General features: G+C 59.8%; 2 protein-coding genes across 7 annotated transcripts; one reads left to right on the top strand and one right to left on the bottom strand.

Annotated features, from left to right (window-relative positions):
* Positions 1-181: 181 nt before the first annotated feature.
* GAPDH (glyceraldehyde-3-phosphate dehydrogenase) lies at positions 182-4,536 on the top strand. The gene is made up of 12 exons (XM_019960295.2): positions 182-292; positions 572-612; positions 2,404-2,503; positions 2,595-2,701; positions 2,820-2,910; positions 3,016-3,131; positions 3,224-3,305; positions 3,485-3,636; positions 3,723-3,801; positions 3,900-3,983; positions 4,069-4,166; positions 4,275-4,536. The coding sequence occupies exons 2-12, from the start codon at positions 590-592 to the stop codon at positions 4,342-4,344; spliced, it is 1,002 nt and encodes a 333-aa protein (XP_019815854.1). The 5' UTR covers positions 182-292; positions 572-589; the 3' UTR covers positions 4,345-4,536.
* A 768-nt stretch (positions 4,537-5,304) lies between these two features.
* Positions 5,305-17,531, bottom strand: IFFO1 (intermediate filament family orphan 1). Of its 6 annotated transcripts, XM_019960294.2 has the most exons (10): positions 16,693-17,519; positions 13,030-13,090; positions 12,841-12,936; positions 11,831-11,971; positions 11,602-11,610; positions 10,425-10,603; positions 10,201-10,321; positions 9,820-9,915; positions 6,833-6,963; positions 5,305-6,381 (listed from the first exon to the last, which is right to left on the bottom strand). In XM_019960294.2, the coding sequence occupies exons 1-10, from the start codon at positions 17,463-17,465 to the stop codon at positions 6,273-6,275; spliced, it is 1,716 nt and encodes a 571-aa protein (XP_019815853.2). In that variant the 5' UTR covers positions 17,466-17,519; the 3' UTR covers positions 5,305-6,272. The 6 variants fall into 6 exon arrangements, with proteins under 6 accessions (XP_019815853.2, XP_070646348.1, XP_019815852.2 ...); XM_070790247.1 differs by lacking the exon at positions 11,602-11,610 and having other exon boundaries at positions 5,305-6,377; positions 10,425-10,579; positions 16,693-17,520; XM_019960293.2 differs by lacking the exon at positions 11,602-11,610 and having other exon boundaries at positions 9,820-9,912; positions 10,425-10,579.
* Positions 17,532-17,769: the final 238 nt, after the last annotated feature.

Here is a 17,769-nt window from a genome sequence, read left to right as displayed (position 1 = left end):
CCCTCCCCCACGTCGTCCTCAGCCCACACGCGCGGTGCGTGCACATCTCAAGAATCTGGCGGACCACCCACCCCTCCCCCCCCAAAAAAGCGGTAGGCCGACTACTCGCGAGTTTACGGGCGCACGTAGCTCAGGCCTCCGCACCCCGGGGGCTGGGACTGGGCGAGGCGGGCCCGCGTCACCACGCCCCTCCCCGCCTCCCCCCTCCCTTATAAATTCGGGCTGCAGCCTCCTCCTGCGCTCTCTGCTCCTGCCCGTTCGACAGATAGCCGTAACTTCTGTGCTGTGCCAGGTAAATGCCTGGCCGAGAGGAGCCACAAAGGGCTGGGGATAGGCCCACCCAAAAGGGACGAGGGGGACGCGCGCCGGGTGTGCGGCTGCGGGGGCTGGGGTCGACAGATCGCGCCCAGCTCCCCGCATTGCAGGGGCGGGAGGAAGGACGTGCGGAAGCGCAGGTCGGGGATGGAGGCTTGGGGGGAGGGGTGGGGAGGGGCTGGTGGGGAGAGGTGGTCAGCGCGGGATTCCATCCTCTTAGCCCCGCGCTCTAATGTTCACCTTCCTCTGCCCATAGCCGCATCCCTGAGACAAGATGGTGAAGGTCGGAGTGAACGGGTGAGTTACGGGCAGGGGTGGAGTGGAGTGGAGTGGAGTGGGGTGGGGCAGGGTAGTCTTGCGGTCCTCACCGCATTGCGCTAGCGGGTCTCTGCAAGCGCGAGGAGAACCTGAATAGGGTGGTCGTACCCACCGCCCCCCGCAAGGAGAACTCAAGGTCAGCGCTCAGACCTGGAGGAGGCCCTCGAAGGCCTCGTGTGCCCCCCACCTCCGGCTCTTGCGCCTCCTGTAACTGCGCCCCTGCGGAACCTTCCACCACCTTGCGGCAGATACACAGGAGGTTCCAATTTTTGCTTGGGCCGCATCCCCTAATCCCGCACCTGGGGCTCTTTTCTTTCCTTTCGCGCTCTGCGGGGTCACGTGCCTGGGAGGAGCCCGTCCCCCACCACCCCCCTAGCCCGTGCCCCCAGCAGGCGCGGCCTCGAGGGTGCAGGAGGCACAGCTGCGCACAGAACCAGCTGGGAGGGGTCATCTGCGGTAACCCAGCCGCCATGTTGCAACTTGCTAGGAAGGAAATGAATGAACTGCCCGTTAGGAATCCTTCCTTAGCCTTGCCGTCTTTTCGCCTTCCTTGCCCATGACTAACGCTTCTACCCCTGCCTCGTGGCATGGAGTCACGTTTAGCCCATAGGCTAGGTGAGGCCAGGCTTTCCCGTTCTTGCAGCTAGACCTCAACTCTGACCCTAGTAACCCCAGACCATCACTTAAACCGCCAGCCAAATTCCGCGGCCCCTCCTCCACTCCCAGGAATGAGAGGATGCTTTTCCTAGATGGTTCTCTGAGGAATTCAAAACGTGGGCTTATGGGAGTGGTCTTGTAGTTTGGGGGTGTTTCTCCTTTCCTTTTCCGGAGAGGTGTGGTGGCCCTGGCTGGGTGCCATGCTTGGGGGAGCTGAGTCATGGATGGGTACTTAGAAAATTTCCACCACAAAATGGCTCCCAGAGCTGCAGCCCCTGTGGTCTTGCCGGCTCTCCTCGAAGCTCCTTTCCCCCATCTTCGCCTGGAGCTGACCCCACCCTAAAGGCCAGGCTTTAAAGGTCACCAGGAGGATTAAGTGTCTGTGAGCCCCGGGAATCCTGCCCTTCTCCCCATCCCATCCTTCAGAAACCAGATCCCCGTTCCACCTAAGCTGGGGTTAAATATAGCTGCCTGACCTTTCTGCAGCTGGGGGCCTGGGCTTTTGCTCTCCGCCCCCCACCTTTCCCCCCCTACTCCCTAATACCTGTTGCTCCCAATCCTGGTTTTTGGAAAAGAGCTTGGAAGGACAGGTGCTGAGCAAGTCAGAAAGAACCCCAGGATGAGGGGATTGAGAAACCAGTTTTCCCTCTCTCCTCTTGTGGGGGAGAGGGTAGGTTTTCCCGTCCAGTTCATGCTGACCTTTGCTCTTGCCCTTTGAGCTTGGTGATGCTGAGTGGACTAGTGTTTGCAGTTCAGAGGGTGTAGCCCGAAGTTGGGCCAAACAGGAGCAAGCCTTTGCAGAGAGTAGGTGTGATGAATGCCATGTGCCTGCCACGTGCCCAGCCTGTAGGTGGCAGTAGCTGTGCACCATCCCATCAACTCAACAGATTGCCAATTACTAGAGGGTGGGCAAGCCTTTGTGCCTGATTACCTATGAGCCTTTCACTCTGTGGGCTGACACGGTTGCTTAAGAAAAATAAAGTGAGTTCTCGCGAGACTTCGTGGGGGTAACAGAGTGGCCTCTTTGAAAGAGGGTGAATGGGCCGGGGGCTGCTTCCATGCCTAGGAGGAATCCCCTCCCCCTCACCCCTTCTCGTCTCTTGTCCCCCTCAGATTCGGCCGCATCGGGCGCCTGGTCACCAGGGCTGCTTTTAATTCTGGCAAAGTGGACATCGTCGCCATCAATGACCCCTTCATTGACCTTCACTACATGGTGAGTGCTACCCCACAGCAGGTGGGGTCAGAGCCTGGCTGAGGTGTGGCCCCTTGACGCCCCGCTCCTTTGTGCCCCCACCCCCCCCCAGGTCTACATGTTCCAGTATGATTCCACCCACGGCAAGTTCAACGGCACAGTCAAGGCAGAGAACGGGAAGCTCGTCATCAATGGAAAGGCCATCACCATCTTCCAGGAGTAAGTGTGAGAGACGGAACAGGAAGAACTTGGCCTTGGAGGAGGCACTGGGACGGGGTGATCACCTGGGGTCTGTGGTACCCTGTGTCCCTGAGCTTTGTCCTGTCTTCCCTCATAGGCGAGATCCTGCCAACATCAAGTGGGGTGATGCTGGTGCTGAGTATGTGGTGGAGTCCACTGGGGTCTTCACTACCATGGAGAAGGCTGGGGTGAGCAGCGAGGGGCTGGAGAGGAGGGTGTAACAGGAGGATGGGGGGGAAAGCGGACTTAGGAATGTGAGAGCCCGGGTGCAATTAACTTGCTCCTTGCTGCAGGCTCACTTGAAGGGTGGCGCCAAGAGGGTCATCATCTCTGCACCTTCTGCCGATGCCCCCATGTTTGTGATGGGCGTGAACCACGAGAAGTATAACAACACCCTCAAGATTGTCAGGTGAGCGCAGCAGAGAGGAGGTGGGGAAGCGGGCTGATAGTGCCCCCTGGTGCCCAGTGGACGTGCCCCTGACTTGCCTCCCTCTTTTCCAGCAATGCCTCCTGCACCACCAACTGCTTGGCCCCCCTGGCCAAGGTCATCCATGACCACTTTGGCATCGTGGAGGGACTTATGGTAGGAGTGGTGGGAAACTTGAACACACTCAATTCTCAGCTAGTATGGGACCCTTCTGCCTCCTGCAGAGCAGAGCCCTTCAGAGCGATCTGTGTCCCTTAATTCTTCCCCAGGGGAGGGGGAGGTGAAGGAGGGCATGGCCTGGTGAGCACCCAGTGGGTGGTCTCCTCCTCCCGCAGACCACTGTCCACGCCATCACTGCCACCCAGAAGACTGTGGATGGCCCCTCCGGGAAGCTGTGGCGTGACGGCCGAGGGGCTGCCCAGAATATCATCCCTGCTTCTACTGGCGCTGCCAAGGCCGTGGGCAAGGTCATCCCTGAGCTCAACGGGTAAGACCCTTGACTATTTTCTGCCATGTGGACCCAGGGAGCTGGGAGGAGCAGTGCAGACTGACCCTGCTTCCTTGTGTCCACAGGAAGCTCACTGGCATGGCCTTCCGCGTCCCCACTCCCAACGTGTCTGTTGTGGATCTGACCTGCCGCCTGGAGAAACCTGTGAGTTTGGGTTGGAGCAGCTTCGATGGCCTGCGGGGCCAGTGCGGGGGAGTTGCAAGACTGGAACTCCTGTGACCATCTGTTTTTTACCTTGTCAGGCCAAGTATGATGAGATCAAGAAGGTGGTGAAGCAGGCGTCAGAGGGCCCTCTCAAGGGCATTCTAGGCTACACTGAGGACCAGGTACAGTCAGTGGGTCAGGGGACTGGTGTCTGCATGGCTCCCGGGAGCCAGGCGGGATTCCATATGAGGCCCTCTCCTCCCCCAGGTTGTCTCCTGCGACTTCAACAGCGACACTCACTCTTCTACCTTCGATGCTGGGGCTGGCATTGCCCTCAACGACCACTTTGTCAAGCTCATTTCCTGGTATGTGGGGGGTGGGGGTGGGGGTGGGGGTGGGATGATGCTTCAGCATGTGGTCTGGTGCCCCCTGGTGGCTGGCTCGGTAAACAGCCCTTCACACTCTCCTTCCAGGTACGACAATGAATTTGGCTACAGCAACAGGGTGGTGGACCTCATGGTCCACATGGCCTCCAAGGAGTAAGGTCCCTGGACCCCCAGCCCCAGCAGGAGCACGAGAGGAAGAGTTCCTCAGCTGCTGGGGAGTCCTGCCCCATCTCCGCCACACTGAGAATCTCCTGACTTCCACATGTTTCCATCTCTAAGGCCCTGAGGAAGGGGAGGGGCTTAGGGAGCCCTGCCTTGTGTACCATCAATAAAAGTACCCTATACCCAGCCTGCTGATGCGTTTCTTGCTGTGAGGGAGGCTGGGCTGAGGCCAAGTTGAACTAGTTGAGCACCCAAGCTGCCAGAAACCCTGCCCTGGTCTAGTGGTCACGCCTCATATCCTGGGTTCCTCCCTGAGGCCTTTGGGTGCTCTGGGCCCCAATGTGTGCCAGATTGCCATGGCTGAACCCAGGAACGGCCTGGTGGCGTGTATCCAGAAGCCATACTGTCTGCAGCCCTGCCCCCTGAGGGTGACACTGGCACAGGAAGTCAGGTTGGACAGAGTCCACCTGGCTTCCAGCCAGTTAGCTGACCTCGGCAACAGTGTGGAGCATGGCCAGCCTGGGAGAACTAGGTCCCAGTTCTGTCTCAGTGTCTGTGCCCTAGTGACCACCTGCAGTATGACCAGGCAGGTGCCCAGCTCCTAGGATCTGCAGAAGGGGAGGGCTGGGATGGCTTTGCTTCTGGGTTGTCTGTCACCGGTGGAGGCGTGTAGTCTTACTGGGAAGCAGGACAGACTTGGTGCTGATAACCTGGGCTGAGGCACCATTATTTTCAAGTTCCAATCTCCGCATCTGCCTTGCACCTGCGTGTTGGAAAATGCTGGGAACTAGCACACACTGCTTCTTGCCTGGAGAATCCCAGGGATGGGGGAGCCTGGTGAGCTGCCATCTATGGGGTCGCACAGAGTCGGACACAACTGAAGCGACGCAGCAGCATACACTGCAGAGGACTGTGTAGCCACCACCAGAAAGTGCTGGAAACAGTGACACAGACGTTCAATAAATACTCGCCAGTTTCATTAGATTCCACTCAAACATCAGCTCCACCCAGTCTGCCTCAGGCAGTGACGCGGAGGGACCCTCGGTGTCGTTGCCCCAATTCTCCAAGCTTTTTTGAGTCTGGGACGTCTTCTCACTCAGCCTGTTGGGTCTCCGTGTGTGAGACACGGAGGACACCTGCAGCTGATGCTTGAAGAAACCGAGACCCTGAGCACACGTGTGCACGCACACATCCATGCCTGCCCACCCACTCCCACACAACGCAGTTTCAACTTTTCTGCCACCCGGTGGGGACGGAGACAAACAGGAGCTTCTCTCTCTCTCTCCACAACACTGCACCCAGTCAACCTAAAAGCTGCCTTGCCCAGACGCACTAAGGTCCTTATAACGTGTGGCACTTCCCACGAGGGAAGGGGCAGAGCCACGTCACTGCTGTCGACGGGCAGCCAGCCATGAGCACTTGAACAGGGAGGAAGGCGCACCCTGCCCAGACCCACTCAGTCCGCCTGTGATATGGAGGGCTTCCTTCTTTGCTGCACAAGCCACGGAAGGTCTGGCCTCCTCCCCTTCATACCGGTGCCTGGGCCAGTTAGCACCAGTATGGAATCAAGACGGCCAGCTGGCCCCAGGCCACAGGGAAGGAAGGAAGGACAATCACACTGCTTACTCGGTGGAGAGGGCGAGGGGCCACAAGCGCTCCTGCAGCATTACAGGTGGGAAAGCAGCAGACACCCGCGTGGAGGCAGGAGGGCCGGCTGTGCAGGGAGTGGCCCGGAAAGGGCAGCCAAGCCTTGCTCCAGACGCCCGGAGCCCTGGAGGGGCCGAGGACTGAGGGAGGAAGCCGGGGAGCAGCACCCAGTCCCCGGGGCCAGGCTGGTGCCACAGGACATGGGCTTCCCTTCTGTGAGCCCCCAGCCCTCTGCTGCGGCGGGTCCCGGCAGGCAGGCCGAGCACGAGGAGGTCCCTATCTCATGGCGCCGTCGGAGGAGACATCGCGATCGGAGTCCTCAGCCTCGCTTGGCGGCGGTGGCGGCGGGTCGCTAAGCGGGACCGCAGTGAAAGCAGGAGACTTTCTAGAAAAAAACACTGGTTGTAACCTTGGGGCAGGGCAGGCAGGAGTCCCGTCAGGACTGGCACCCCTGCCCATCCCAGCCTGATGATGCCCAGGTGGGCAGGAGAGTAACGTCTCAGGCAGAGGAGGACCACAGGGCGAGGGAGTGGGGAGGGGAGGACACCACCTCCCCCAGTCCACCTTGAGGGGGGAGACAGTCCCCACCTCAACCTGGGGACCCCGAGACGCTCTGCAGCCCCAGTTTTGCGTCTATGGAGCAGTTTTGTGACTGTTGGGTTTTCAGCTGCCTTTCTAAGCAGGGGAACCAGCAGAGGCAGGGCATGGGGAGGTTTCAGCCAGGCAACCGTGATGGACTCCTGTATCCTCCATCTGCTGAGAGGGTGGGTCTCAGGGCTCACCCTTGAGGGGCGCCAGGCACTGCCCCTCCCCACCTGCACCCGGGGGGCCCTCACCGGTCCCCGGACTGGGTGATGAGCCGGCGGCAGGTCTCCATCTGCACATCCAGGCCCCGCTTCATGCTGCACATCTCCATGTACTCGTGCAGGTGGCGGTTCATGTCGTTCTTGGCTGTGGCCAGCTCCAGCTGCGGGGGGCGGGCCATCAGGTCAGCAACCGCCCCTGCCCGCGCTCCCAGAAGGCTAACCCGCCAAGCCGTGAAGGAGGTGAAGGGCTCAGGTTCAAAACTAAACCAGCTCGAGGCAGAAGGCACTGGATATGCCATCGTTCCATGTTCCCTGGGGAAACTCGCCCACAAAGGCTTTTGCTAAGGAGTCTGATGCAGGAGACCAGAGTTCTCTGAAGAGACTCACAGCAAGAGCAGTGAGGAGGGGGCGGAGGCCCTAGACAGGCAGAATGTTCCTGAGGCACTCGGCCTCCTCCTGGGGTTCCCCACAGGGGCCTATTCTGCCCATACAGCACTGTCCCCCACAGACAGGCCCCGCTCCAGGCTGGGGCCTACCCACCCCTGCGTGCACCCTCAAGTTGAGCCATTACTCAACTTCGAGAAGCGTCTACAAGACTGTCGGCACAAGGGCCAGCTGGGCCCTGTGGAAAGGGGCTCCGCTCTCAGCACCGATTTCCTCTCATTACTTCGTTCACATGTAAGCTCTTTTCAGAGACGGGTGGAAGGACTGCCTGCCTCGCTGAATGTCTGACTGGCTACAAGCTGCGGCCTGAGTCAAGGACTGTTACGTGTGAAAAGACGGGGCTCAGAGTCAAGGAAACACAGTCTCCTTCCCAGAGCCTGACTCTGCCCACAGGCTCCGTGGTGGAACTGAGAGGCAGGCACGGAGACCGTGAACAATCTGGGACACAGACACTCTTGCTGCCTCCCTTTGTTCTGGGGACAAAGAATAGGGGCCGGAAGCGGGTGAGGGCAAAACAAAACTGCCCAGGGTGATGTGCTTGACTGCCCGAGAGCAAAGACAAAGGGCAAGAAACCACCCGTGAATGATCCGAACTGGGCCACAAGGATGGGAACTCAGACAGAAAAGCAAACCGTCACAGGACCGGACAAAGAGACAGTTAGGAAAGTGACATGGGGCGAGACGGTGGCCTGGGTGGGTCAGAAGCCCCAGTGAGCACAACTTGGACCGCGGCCCTGGTTCCAGAGCTGGGGTCTCAGGCGCGCCCCCGGCAGCAGCACATCCAGGGGCAGGAGGAGCTGACCATTCATTCAGTCCAGGAAAGAAGCAGGGTGCCGCCAGCGCTTGTCCAGACTGGCTCCCTCTTTCACCCCAACCCAGGCCCCTCGGGAGAGCTGGTGTTAGAGGGGAGTGCTGAGGGCTGTGCTTGGGAGCCCAGCACTCAGTGGGGTAGCAGGAAGAAATGAACCCAACATGTCCCAGCAGAACACGAGGCTACAATGGCCATCAGCCTCTACGTTTATAGAGGGCTGCGGGAAGGAGACGACCCCAAAGGCCACACTGAAAAGCCGGCGAGTGCGGTGGGGCAGGGTGGAGGGGTGAGGCTGGGAGCAGATCGAGAGCGGAGACCTGGGCCTGGGTCTCTCTCGTCATCCAGTAATGGAAATGGTCCCTGCCTCCATCCCAGGGTCCCTGCAGGCCCAAGGTCACTGAGATAAAGGACCTCCGGAGCCCCGGTGGACAGCCAGCAGCAACGGCCTCCCCGACCCCTCAGGACCTCCTAGGTGCAGTGAGGAGGGGGAGAGCAGGATGCGTGTTGACAGAGGAGTGGGGGCCCCCTCCCAGCTCTTCAGCTGGTGGCACATATCCAGCTGTACCTTTTCTTTTTTTTTCCTTTTTCTTGGCTGTGCAGCACATGTGATCTTAGTTCCCTGACCAGGGATCCAACCCATGCCCCCTGCAGAGGAAGCATGGAGTCTTAACCACATGACCACCGGGAAGGTCCCCCCAGCTGTGTCTTTAAAACTGAGTGTCAGTCTGCCTGGGAGTAAACAATGGGAGCAGGTTTTGCTTAAAGAAACAGGGCAGCTGCTGTGTGCTGGAAGAATGAGGATACAGGAAGATAATTCCTCAGGAGCCACCGCCTCGGTGAGGGCAGTGGGTCTGGAGAGAGGCAGAGCGTTCTAGAAGCCCCCAGCCTCAACTACAGAGTGCATGAAAAGGACCCCTCAGGCTCTGGCCTCGGGGTCACCGGAATCACGTGGCATCTTGGCCGCAGCACCCTCGTCCCAGGTGTCACAAATTCTTCCTGTCAGCCCCTCCAGCCTAGAGTTTACATTAAAGCACCGGCTCCACTCGCCAGCTCGGTGAAGTTCCTCCAGGTGAGGGAATGAGCATGGAGACTCCTCCATGGCTCGAAGGCTGAGCTGAGGCTGCGGTGAAGGTCAAGTTCAGCGGCGTGGACCCCGATGCAGCGCTGACTGTAGTAACAACCGTGATCACAGTGGCTGCGATGGTGCTGACTGCCAGGCAGATGCCCCACACTCCACCTGCACTGGAGTTCGCCTGACCTTCAATCGCCCCTGAAGGCGGTACTGCTAAGACCCCACTTTACCAACCAAGAAGTGCGCTCGGGACTTCCCTGCTGTCCAGTGGTGAAGAGTCTGCCTTGCAACGCAGGGGACTCGGGTATGATCCCTGGTCAGGGAACTCAGGTCCCACGTGCTGCAGAGCAACTAAGCCCACACACCACAACTAGAGCATCCGTAGGTCGCAATCAAAGATCCCACGTGCTGCAACTAAGGCCTGACACGGCTGAAGAAAAAAATATTAAAAAAAAAAAGCAGGCTCAGAGAGAAGAGGCCTGATAAAAGTCAGAGCAGCAGTAAGTCACAGAGCTGAGACTGGAACCTACATCTGTCTGCCTCCTCCCCTCCCCAGCCTGAGGTCTTCAGGACCCAGTGGGGAGATCGCCCTTCTCCTGCCAGGAGGAAATGGAGAGGCCCTGGTGTCCTGCAGTACCATTCAGGACCCCCCGAGAACCGGGGCCCCTCGGCTTCAGCTCTCAGCCTTACCTCGATCTGGTCAATGGTTTCCTGATATTCTTTCTCCCGGGTTTTGAAGAGGGACTCAGTGTCTTTAATCACCTTCTCCAAACTGTCTTCTGGCTGCTGGAGTGGAAAGGGAAGGTGGAGGAAGCAGAGGGGAGGGATGGATGGGACACGGTGAGCCACAGGGCAAGGCCAGGGAGGGAGAGAGAGAGACAGAGAATGAGGTTAAAGGAAGCTGGAGAGACCGAGGACGAGGACTGGGGACAAGGACTGAGGACGAGGAGGAAGCAGGTGACGGATGGCGGCCACAGAGGGAAGACAGAGCTCGGAGGGGCCGGCGGGTGGAAAGATGGGCCTGGCGCCCAGGGAGGAGGAGCTGGGGCCCAAGGCCGGGAGGTTGGTTACCTCTCCCGGGGCCTCTGTGGCGGCCAAGGCATAGCCCGAGAAATCCTCCCAGAGCAGCAGGGTCTCCTCCGTCTCCTCCCAAGTCAGGCTGTCACAGTCGTCCTCAAAATCATACTCCCTCCTAGAGACAGGGAGCCTGGGCGTCAGGGCAGCCAGTGGGGCGGGTGCTGTGGGGCTGCGGGGCTCCGGCCTCGGGCAGGTGCGGGGCGGCCGGGCAGACTCACAGCTGGTTCAGCATGCGCTGCATCTCCTCGTTGATGCTGAGGGCCGTGCTCTCCTCCTCATCCCCGTCGGGGCGGCGCGGCCCATCACTCTCCGCTAGGGAGGTGTCCTCCTCCACGGCCTTGCGCTCCCGCTTCCGCCCCCCCATGGACGGGACCTTAATGGGAGACAAGTGCAGAGACTACAGAGACGAGGCCGGGTGCGTGAGGAGAAGGGCAGGGGGGGCGCCGGCCGGGAGGGAGGGAAGCGGGGACCAGCGGGGAGGGCGGGCGGACAGAGAGAAGACAGTTACAAGACGGAACAGAAACACCAGCATCACCGAGACAGGCAGACAAACGCGGGTGGGGCCGGGGCTGCAGACTAGGAGACAGACGAGAGACAGAGAAAACAGAGCAGTAAGATCGGGGGAAATGGCTGGCCGGGACCAGAGTGAGATGTGCGGAATGGCCCAGAGGAGTTCTTTTCTAAAAAAAGTCTTCTAGTGAAATGACTGAACTGAGAGGGAAGTTTCAGGCCGCAAGGAGGAAGGGGGTATGAAGTTGATAAAGCAGAACCTGAGTCACATCCAGATCTGGAAGCCAGAGGGGGAAGGGAGGGAGAGAGATGGAGCCAGAGAATGAGAGAAGTGGGGGAGAAATGGGGAGCGAGATGTAGCCAGAGAGTGAGAAAGGGGGAGAGAGGGAGGGGAGAGGGGGGGAGGGGGAGGAGGAGGAGGAGGGGAGGGGAGGGGAAGGGGAGGGGAAGGGGAGTGGAAGGGGGAGAGGGAGGGAGGTGGGGAGAGAGAGAGAGCCAGAGAGTGAGAGAAGTGGGGGAGGGGGGGAGGGGGGAGGGGAGAAGGAGGAGTAGTGGAGAGAGGGGGAGGGGGAGAGGAGGGGGAGAGATAAGAGCCAGAGAATGAGAGAAGGGGGGGAGGGGGGGAGAAAGATGGAGCCAGAGAATGAGAGAAAGGGGAATAGAAGGAGGGAAGAGGGAAGGGAGGGGAGAGAGAGGGGAGGGGGCAGAGAAATGGAGCCAGAGAATGAGGGTGGGGGGAGGGGGGGGAGGGGAGAAGGGAGAGAGGAGGGGGAGAGAAGGAGAGAGAAGTAGGGAGAGCAGGAGGATGGAGGGGGCACTGCACTGAGAGCCCAGCGGGTCAGGAGGCCCAGGGAGCTGAGAAGCTTGTGTGAGAGCAAAACTAACCAGCTTCTTCTGTGGAGGAAGCAAGAGAAGATGAAAGGCAGAGAGGAGAGGAGGCAGACAGGAGAGAAGGGAGGGGGAGACGGCGTTAGAGACAGCTCCGGACCCCTCCAGAGGCCGTCCCTCGCCCCCCAGCCTCGACCCCAGGGCCCGGCTCTGGCCTCCCCTGTGGGGCTCGGGCACCAGTGAGGTGGGGCCGCCGGGGCTGGGGCGAGGCGCCGGCAACCCTCACCTGGAACATCTTGATCATGTCCTCGCAGTTGCGCTGCTGAGCCAAGTCACAGAGCTTGGCAGTGATGTCAATGCGGCGGCAGATGTCCATGTCCACCTTCATGGCCTTCTCCTGGATCTTCGTGTCCAGCTCGGTCAGGTTCTGTGTGGGGAGCGCAGGGAGCGGTGAGGGGGTCCCACCGCATCATGAGCACTATCCCCTCATCATCCCAGTCACATGGCTCCTGCTGGCAGAAGGCACCCCTTGACCTGGTTATCTCCCAGTGGTCTGCCCAGGATGACTGGCTCCTTGGCCACATGGCGCCCCTAGAGGATATGGGCCAGCGCCTGGTGCATATGCAGGGGGCTCCTCCTGGAACTCAGACTCCCAGAGAGAGAAAGAGAGAGACTAGTCCTCGGTGGCTCAAACGATAAAGAATCCGCCTGCAATAAGTGAGACCTGGGCTTGACCCCTGGGTTGGGAAGATCCCCCGGAGAAGGAAATGGCTACCCACTCCAGTATTCTTGCCTGGAGAATCCCCATGGATAGAGGAGCCTGGCAGGCTACAGTCCATGGGGTCATTAAGAGTCAGACACAACCGAGTGACTAAGCACACAGCCAGAGCTCTGAGCGTTGGAGAAAGAATCATAAGGACAATGTTAGCCGACCCTCAGCTGCTGCTGTCCTGCCTCTACAAACATCGTGACCTTGGAACCATCCTGCAAAGCACTTGCTTTCAATCCTATCCCATTCCACAGACACAGAGACAAGGCAGAGCAGGTCAGGATGTCACCCAGGGCCACACTGCGAGCAAACAGGCCCGAGTCGCCATGGAGGCCAAGGGGACTTTCATTCCTCTTGAGTTAGGGGGCAGGCAAGGGGGAGAAAAGGGAAGCACATCAACTGGGACGCCGGGTGGTGAACGGGCGAAACTAGAAAGGCCTGCTCCCAGGCCTCAGGCAGCCTCGGGGCTGAGCCCAGGCTGGTGCGGGGCTGGCACGAGAGGCAAGCAATGACCAGGCCACACTCACATTGCTCATGAGCCCCTTGAAGACCACCAGCTCTGCCTTCAGCTGTTCCACCTTCATGGCCAGCTCCTCCTGGCAGGCATCAGCCTCCTGGGCTTCCTACGGTCAGGAGAAACCAACGGAGGTGAGCAGCAGGCGGGCAGTAAGCAGCAGGCAAAGGATGGTGAAGAGGGCGGGCGGGGCGGCCCTCACCTCCTGGAGCTCGTTCACGCGCTCCTGCAGCTGTAACCGCACCGTGTACTCCTCTTCCCACCTGCGGACAGTGAAGGGCGAGCACCTGGGTGCGGGGGCCGTCTTCCCTCCGCCCTCACCCCCCACCTATTTGGCTCAGGCAGGGCCCTGGGTCGGCTTCCCCAACAGGAGGAATGTGTGGCTCCAGGCTGCTGGCCAGCGCCCACCGCCCAGCTCACAGCTGCCTTCCCAGAACCTCTGGCCCTGCACCCAACTGTGGCTGCGCTGTGCCCTCACAGGGCCCGTCCCTCTCAGGCCCCGGCCCGACCGGCTGTCCTGCCAGCCTTGACCCCTCCTCCTGCCCACACTACCCAGCCCGGTCTCCCACCTTCAGTCCACAGATCCGGGCTCCTGCTCTCCTGCCTGCACCAGAACAGAGCTGCCCTGCCTCCCGTGGGACCATTAACCCTGCAAAAGCAGCTGCAGGACACACAGGGCATCAATGGCATTGGTCAAGAGCCTGGTAGGAGGTGCTCGAAGTCCACCCCCACGAGCTCTGGAAACTGCCCACCCGGAGGCCCTCGCTGGGCTGCATAGAGGTGCCCGGGCACAAGCTGGGATCACTAGGCGTCCACAAACAGGGGGAGAGGGAAACTGGAGCATAGAAAAGTCCCCTGTTAAGAGTGGGAGATGAGAACCACAGGTGGCACCTCCGGAGCTGCAGAAGGCAGAGCCTAAGACCAGGAGTAGGCCAACAAACACTCCTGGCCGAGGCGGGGGCCTTGCCCAGGGCCGGGAGCAAGCCAGCATGTCCCCCTCCACATCACGGAGGCAGAAGGGCAGTGGCAGGGCAACACCCGGACTTAGGGTTGATGTTGGCTGGACCAGCAGACTCCTCGGACCCCACTGACATAATAGCCCAGCACTTCTTCCCCATCCTGGAAAGACTTCTTCCAGACTGAGAAAGGAAGGGGAACTGCACCGGGAGAGAAGCTTTAACGCCCAGAAAGGTGGTTAGAAAGCGGCCTAACATACACAGAGAACACACACTCAGGCCTGGGGTCTGGTCCTCTCCTCCCCGCCTCCATCTCTCTTCCCGGGGCTCCTCCTCCGGGTCCATCTCTCCTTGCTCTCCTGTTCCTCACTCACATCCGCACTGCAGTATTCCTAATAATAACTCCTCAACATCACCGCGGCTGCCCCTCCTGGGTGGCTGGGTGGGGAGGAGGCAGGCAGCCTGGTTCCACCCGCCAGCTCAGAGCAGGCCCGCTCCCGCCTTCCTGGCTCCGGGCCCAGCCTTCCCTGGCGGCCCCCAGTCCTCCTCCCCCTGCATTCTGGCATTCCCATTCAGGTTATGTGTTTTCTTAGATAAGACCTGCAGCTTTTCTGGGCCTTGGTTTCTCCATCTACAACATGAGGGCATGGGATGTGATACCCTGAGGACCCTGGGGTCCTTGTGTCCCTAGAGGAAGCAAGCAAGACTGACCAGGGGACAGTAACCCTGGAGAACACGCACCAGGAAGGGTGGGACTGTGAACTCAACTGTTTCAGGGAGAAACTCAAGGAAGTTAGGTAAGGATGAAGATTAATAAAATCTTACAGGGTTTAAAAAAAAAATCTGAAAATAAACCATCTGGAACCTCACTAGAATTCTGTTCGTACTCCAGCCAGATTTTCCCGTGAGTGGGTTTATTTTGACCTCTGTTCAAAGCTGGGCTCACTTATAAGGTTCTCTAAGCATGGGTAGAATTTGAGCAATGTCGTATTCGACATTGAGTGAACACCTTTCTTCCAAATATACATAGCATCCTCGAGTTTTCGCTGTAGTTGGCCCAGGGAGATGCTGGAAAAACTGAGACCAAAAGAGACACACCCAAGGTCACTCTTGGCAGGGGAGCTGAACATAGAACTAGGAGGCCTCAGCTCTTTTCCAGTTCAGTGCTCAGACTATGCCCATGTCTTCCAGACTACAGACCAGAGTCTGAGCCGCTGGAAAGAGACAGAACGAGGGCAAGGGGATCTGGGGTGGAAGAATGAGTGACTGCCGGTGTCACGTACCAGCCAAGCCTGGCCGTGGGGCCCTCTGCACAGCAGTGTGCTGCAGAGCCATGAGCTCATCAGTCCCGGAGGAATAACTCTTTGCTGCCCTGGACAGCTGGACCAAGGACAGATACTCTGCCAGTGAAAAAAACAAAACGCCCCAACAACAGCAGTTGTTCCTGTGGTTATGGATGTATTCCAGAACTGTCCATGTTCCACTGCTGACTGTGTCAATTAACTCCTGCAGGGGCAGGGGGTGGGGCAGGAGCAGAATGGTTCTGGGTGGATCTAAACGATGGTTTGGGGATAGCTGAGAGTCCCAAGGACACTTAAATCACAAACTGCCACTAAAGAAGCCAGCCAGCATGAGGGCAGAACTCAACCTCAGAAAGTCTGCTGGTCTGTGGTCTGCTAGACTCTGGCCGGTTACAGATCCCTGAAGGTCGCCGCCAGACCCAGCAGTCCTTCCCCAGAACATTCAGCCAGTCCCCACCAGACACAAATCTCCACTTTACCAGGCTGGAAGGGTAATTCCCAGGGTTCTCCACAAGGGGTCAGAGTAGATCATTAAGAGGTTAAACTTGAAGGCAGAGCCTCCCCCTGAGCCTTCATCTCCTTGGTCTTCAGTCATGGTACCTTGGGCACAAAGTCTACAAAGTGCTGGCTGTACTCAAGCTTCTGTCCTCACAGGCTGGTTATTAGGGGATCCCCTGGATGCAGCCAGCGCTCCTGCATCGCATCCCCTCCTCGGGCCCCTTGGGCTACCCTGCAGGATTTCCTGCCGAGAGCCAGTGCTTCATTTTCAGGGCGACAGGGCTTGCCCCAGCTGCGCTGTGTGAGGCAGTCCATCACTGGTGTGTCCATGTTTCCAGCTTCCTCCTACTCAGGTCCTTGCTACCCTCTTCACACCTCCTTCTGCACTTTCAGATCCCCCCCAGCTTTCACTCACCCTGGGTCAACTACAGGCCTTTCACCTTTCCCTAGGGAATTCCCTCTTCCCCACACCCTCTTTTTTGATCAACTTCCAAAAATGCCCTGAGGGCCCCAGAGCCTCTCAGCGGCGGTGGAACTAGAGCTGGCAGGGGCTGCTACCATGGACACTGTTTTGGAAACCCTGGGCAGTGTCAGGATCACCTCCTCCAAGGTTCAACCCAACCAGCACCCCCCTCCCCCACCCCCAGCTTCTCATGGCATTTAGACTCCCAAATTAAAGGTACACCTTTTGCTTCTAACTTTTGCTCAGTATTCGGAGCTTATATCACAAAATCGCTCTGAGGGCTGAGGCTGGCAGGGGGATATAAGTGGTAGCCCAGATGCGACTTCTCAGAACAATGTCCCTTTCACACATCATAAAACCCCACAGTTAACACAGCCGTGCAAACGCTGCAGCCTATATGAAAAACAAGGGTTCCCGGCAGGATTCTGCTCCTAGACTCCTCCTTCCTGTCACGAGCCTGACTTCTGCATTCTCTGTGGATTCCAGTCTCATCTGCGGACTTCCTAGCTCCTCCTTAAACAGCAGGAACTTTACTCATACTTACTCCTCCCTTATTCTTGGGCCCCAGCGGCTCTGTGCTTCTGGACAGGTAGCCGCGGCTGAGTGTGGCCTGAGCTGAGCCCCGTCCCCACCTTCCCGGTCCCTACCTCCGCTTGTACTCATCCCGCTCGCGCTTCACTTTGGCCAGCACGTTGTAGAGCGCGCGGATCTCGGGCGTGATGGTGTCGATCTGGACGCCCACCCCGTCGGGGTGCACCCACGACAGGCCAGGCCCTTGCACCAGAGTGGGCTCCAGTCCCGGCCCGAGCCGGCGGGCGTGAGAGAAGGACCAGATGGTGCCGGGCATGAAGCGGGCCGACGAGGAGTAGGCGGTGGAGGCGGAGGTGGAGAGCGCTGGCTGGCAGGCCGCGGACGGCGCGAGAGGGCCAGCCGGTGAGCGCGCCGGCGAGCCCAGGACCCGCGCCGACGGGGTGCAGACGGCGGCCGGCCGGGAGCCCAGGGGCAGCCCCAGGGGTCGGACGGGGCTGACGAAGCCGGTCTGCACGGCCTGGTCGCGGCGAGGCAGGCCCCGCCGGCCCTGCTTACCCTCCTCCAGCGCCTGCTGCAGCTGCTTCTCCAGCAGTCGGTTGCGGCGCTCCAGCTCGTGCACCTTGGCCAGGAAGCAGCGGAAGCGGAGGTTGAGGGTCTTGAGCACGTTGATGTTGGAGCCCAGGTCGTTGCGGAGCGCCATGGCGGCGGGGGGCGCCGGGCCCGGCCCCGGCGGCGAGTAGGGAGCAGGGCCGGCCGGGGCGAGCGGCGCCGGGGGCACGTCCCCGCCGCCGGCCAAGTGGTCGCCTCCTAAGGGGTCCCCCAGCGGTCCGGTCAGGCCCTGCTGCTCCTGCTGGAGGAGGAAGAGGTTGGGGCCGAATAACGGATTCATGGCTGCGCTTTCTGCTGGGAGACAGAAACCCGTGCGGGAGCAGGGATGTTGGGCGAGGGAGGAGAGCCAATGAGACGCCAGGGGGACGCGGAACAGCCAATCAGACGGCTCGGCGGGAGGGGTAGAGGTCATGGGGGCGGGGGAGGGCAGGGGGTAAGCCAATGAAAGGCTCGTTCGAAGGCTGGCACCTGGACAGACCTTTCCGGGTCTGAGGCTTAGCCGTGAGCCCAGCGGACCCCGGCCGGTGCCCGGAATCCAGACAGCGGCTGAGTGACTGAAACCCAGGTCCTCCAGTACTGCGTGG

The sequence above is a fragment of the Bos indicus genome, chromosome 5, assembly GCF_029378745.1.
Source record: "Bos indicus isolate NIAB-ARS_2022 breed Sahiwal x Tharparkar chromosome 5, NIAB-ARS_B.indTharparkar_mat_pri_1.0, whole genome shotgun sequence".
Lineage (NCBI taxonomy): Eukaryota > Metazoa > Chordata > Mammalia > Artiodactyla > Bovidae > Bos > Bos indicus.
Note: the sequence above shows the minus strand (reverse complement) of the source record. Positions and strands in the feature narration are given on the sequence as shown.

Coding starts and splice junctions, on each gene's coding strand:
- GAPDH (XM_019960295.2), top strand. CDS start 590: ATGGTGAAGGTCGGAGTGAACGG. Junction 613..2,403: donor GTGAAGGTCGGAGTGAACGG/GTGAGTTACGGG, acceptor TGTCCCCCTCAG/ATTCGGCCGCATCGGGCGCC. Junction 4,167..4,274: donor TTTGTCAAGCTCATTTCCTG/GTATGTGGGGGG, acceptor CTCTCCTTCCAG/GTACGACAATGAATTTGGCT.
- IFFO1 (XM_070790245.1), bottom strand. CDS start 17,465: ATGAATCCGTTATTCGGCCCCAACCTCTTCCTCCTCCAGCAGGAGCAG. Junction 13,091..16,692: donor CGGGATGAGTACAAGCGGAG/GTAGGGACCGGG, acceptor CACTGTCCGCAG/GTGGGAAGAGGAGTACACGG. Junction 12,937..13,029: donor GCGTGAACGAGCTCCAGGAG/GTGAGGGCCGCC, acceptor TCCTGACCGTAG/GAAGCCCAGGAGGCTGATGC.